Source organism: Trichogramma pretiosum, unplaced genomic scaffold (assembly GCF_000599845.2).
Source record: "Trichogramma pretiosum strain Unisexual culture from Peru unplaced genomic scaffold, Tpre_2.0 scaffold98, whole genome shotgun sequence".
NCBI lineage: Eukaryota > Metazoa > Arthropoda > Insecta > Hymenoptera > Trichogrammatidae > Trichogramma > Trichogramma pretiosum.
Genome location: NW_019641709.1, coordinates 487,446 through 489,023, shown reverse-complemented (window position 1 = coordinate 489,023; position 1,578 = coordinate 487,446). Strand labels below are relative to the sequence as shown.

The following is a 1,578-nucleotide window of genomic DNA, read 5'->3' as shown; positions in this document are numbered from 1 at the left end:
TGGAACTAGATTTTTGATAAATCTCACGTTATAATATCGGGATTTTGAATTGATCAAACATAGATTAGTGAACAATTTTGATGAACTTGCGAACAGACACTGCTTATTTCTGCTATCAGAAAAGGATGACAAATTTAATGTCAAATATCAGGATTCAACAATTTTTCAGTGGCCTTTTTTCATATTTACTCTTTATTTCAATGTACTTTTTGCGCGACTTTAGACTTTCTTCCGATTATTCGTAAATAAAACTAAATAAAGCAATAACATAAGAAATAAAAACGAAGCAAACAAATTCAACATTTAATTAATTTGATTTAATGAATCATATACAAAAATCTACACTATTCAATCGTTTAATAAAATTTGAAAAATCTGCATCATCTGCTCGATGATGGTTTTACAGCGCCTCATCACTCTAATCTTTGCTTTTTTGCGGGTAATGATTCGTCAGGATCATTTGTGAAATTCTGATCGGCGATACTTTTCAGCAGCAATTCGGCCACGAGATTGTGTCCACCCGTCTTGGCCAAGCTCAACGGCGTGTCGCCAAGCCTGTCCTGAGCATAGATTTGCAACGGCCGATACTTTTTGTCACAGAGCTCGACCAACGTCTTCGCCAAGACATGATCTTCGCCAAATTTCTTGCAAATAAAGTGCAGCGGACTTCGTCCCTCCGCGTCGGCTAGATTCGGATTGGCGCCCATTTTCAGCAGCAAAGTCCACACGTTTCTGCGATTGGCCAACGGAAAGACCTGCAGCGCGAAATGCAGCGTCGAATAGCCCGTACCCGTCACTCGGCAATTAGGATCCGCGCCGAGATCCAAGAATTTCTTGACGATGTCTTCGCAGCCGAATCTGCAGGCCACGTGGAAATGCGTCAGGCCGTCCACGTCGACGTAGTTCACGTCCAATCTGTGATATATGATGAAAAGTTCCCAGATGCTTTCGTTGTCGATGAGATGGCTGATGAGCCATCGATCGCATCTGACCGCGCGATGCAGAGCAGTGGTGCGACGCGTCACTGGCGGGTCATCTTGATCGAGGTCGGGCTCGTCCTTGTAGCCGCTGTGAGCCACGAACCGGATGACATTTCCCGGAGTGGGACGAATTTCCCCTACTCTACTGTAGAACTTCATCATATTCGCGAGAAGACGATTGATTTCTTCGGGTTGAAAAATTTCCTGGAGGTTAGGAAAATTGTTGTAAGAGCAACCACTGATTAGGTTGACGATTTCACGATGAAATGTTAGTATTTCTTCTTGGCTCTCGAAACAGATATTTTTTCGTACGAGGCTCTGCAATTTTTTCAACTCGGACATTGTTCTGCCTAATCATGCACAGAGAACAGATACTAATTATATAAAAAATTTTTTTTAGTTTTAATCACTCGCTACAGTTGATGTGGTCTCTCACACTAGTCGTTTACGCTGTTGCGGGGTCGCGAATATACATACACTACTTCGGAAAATAGAAGTTGAGTTGAGAGCTATAGATGGGGCGACTTTGAAAATTTGAAAAATTAAACACACATGCATTTATTTTCAGATTGAGCTACTTGAATGTTTTAAAATTTAG

The 1,578-nt window shown here is 41.6% G+C and overlaps 1 protein-coding gene across 1 annotated transcript; it reads right to left on the bottom strand.

The window, feature by feature from the left end:
• Window positions 1–413: 413 nt before the first annotated feature.
• Window positions 414–1,322, bottom strand: LOC111694557 (ankyrin repeat and protein kinase domain-containing protein 1-like). The gene has a single exon (XM_023463146.1). It carries the CDS (start codon window positions 1,320–1,322, stop codon window positions 414–416), a length of 909 nt encoding a protein of 302 aa, XP_023318914.1.
• Window positions 1,323–1,578: the final 256 nt, after the last annotated feature.

Excerpts from the sequence above, each read along its gene's own strand:
- LOC111694557 (XM_023463146.1), bottom strand. The coding sequence starts at position 1,322 with ATGTCCGAGTTGAAAAAATTGCAGAGCCTCGTACGAAAAAATATCTGT.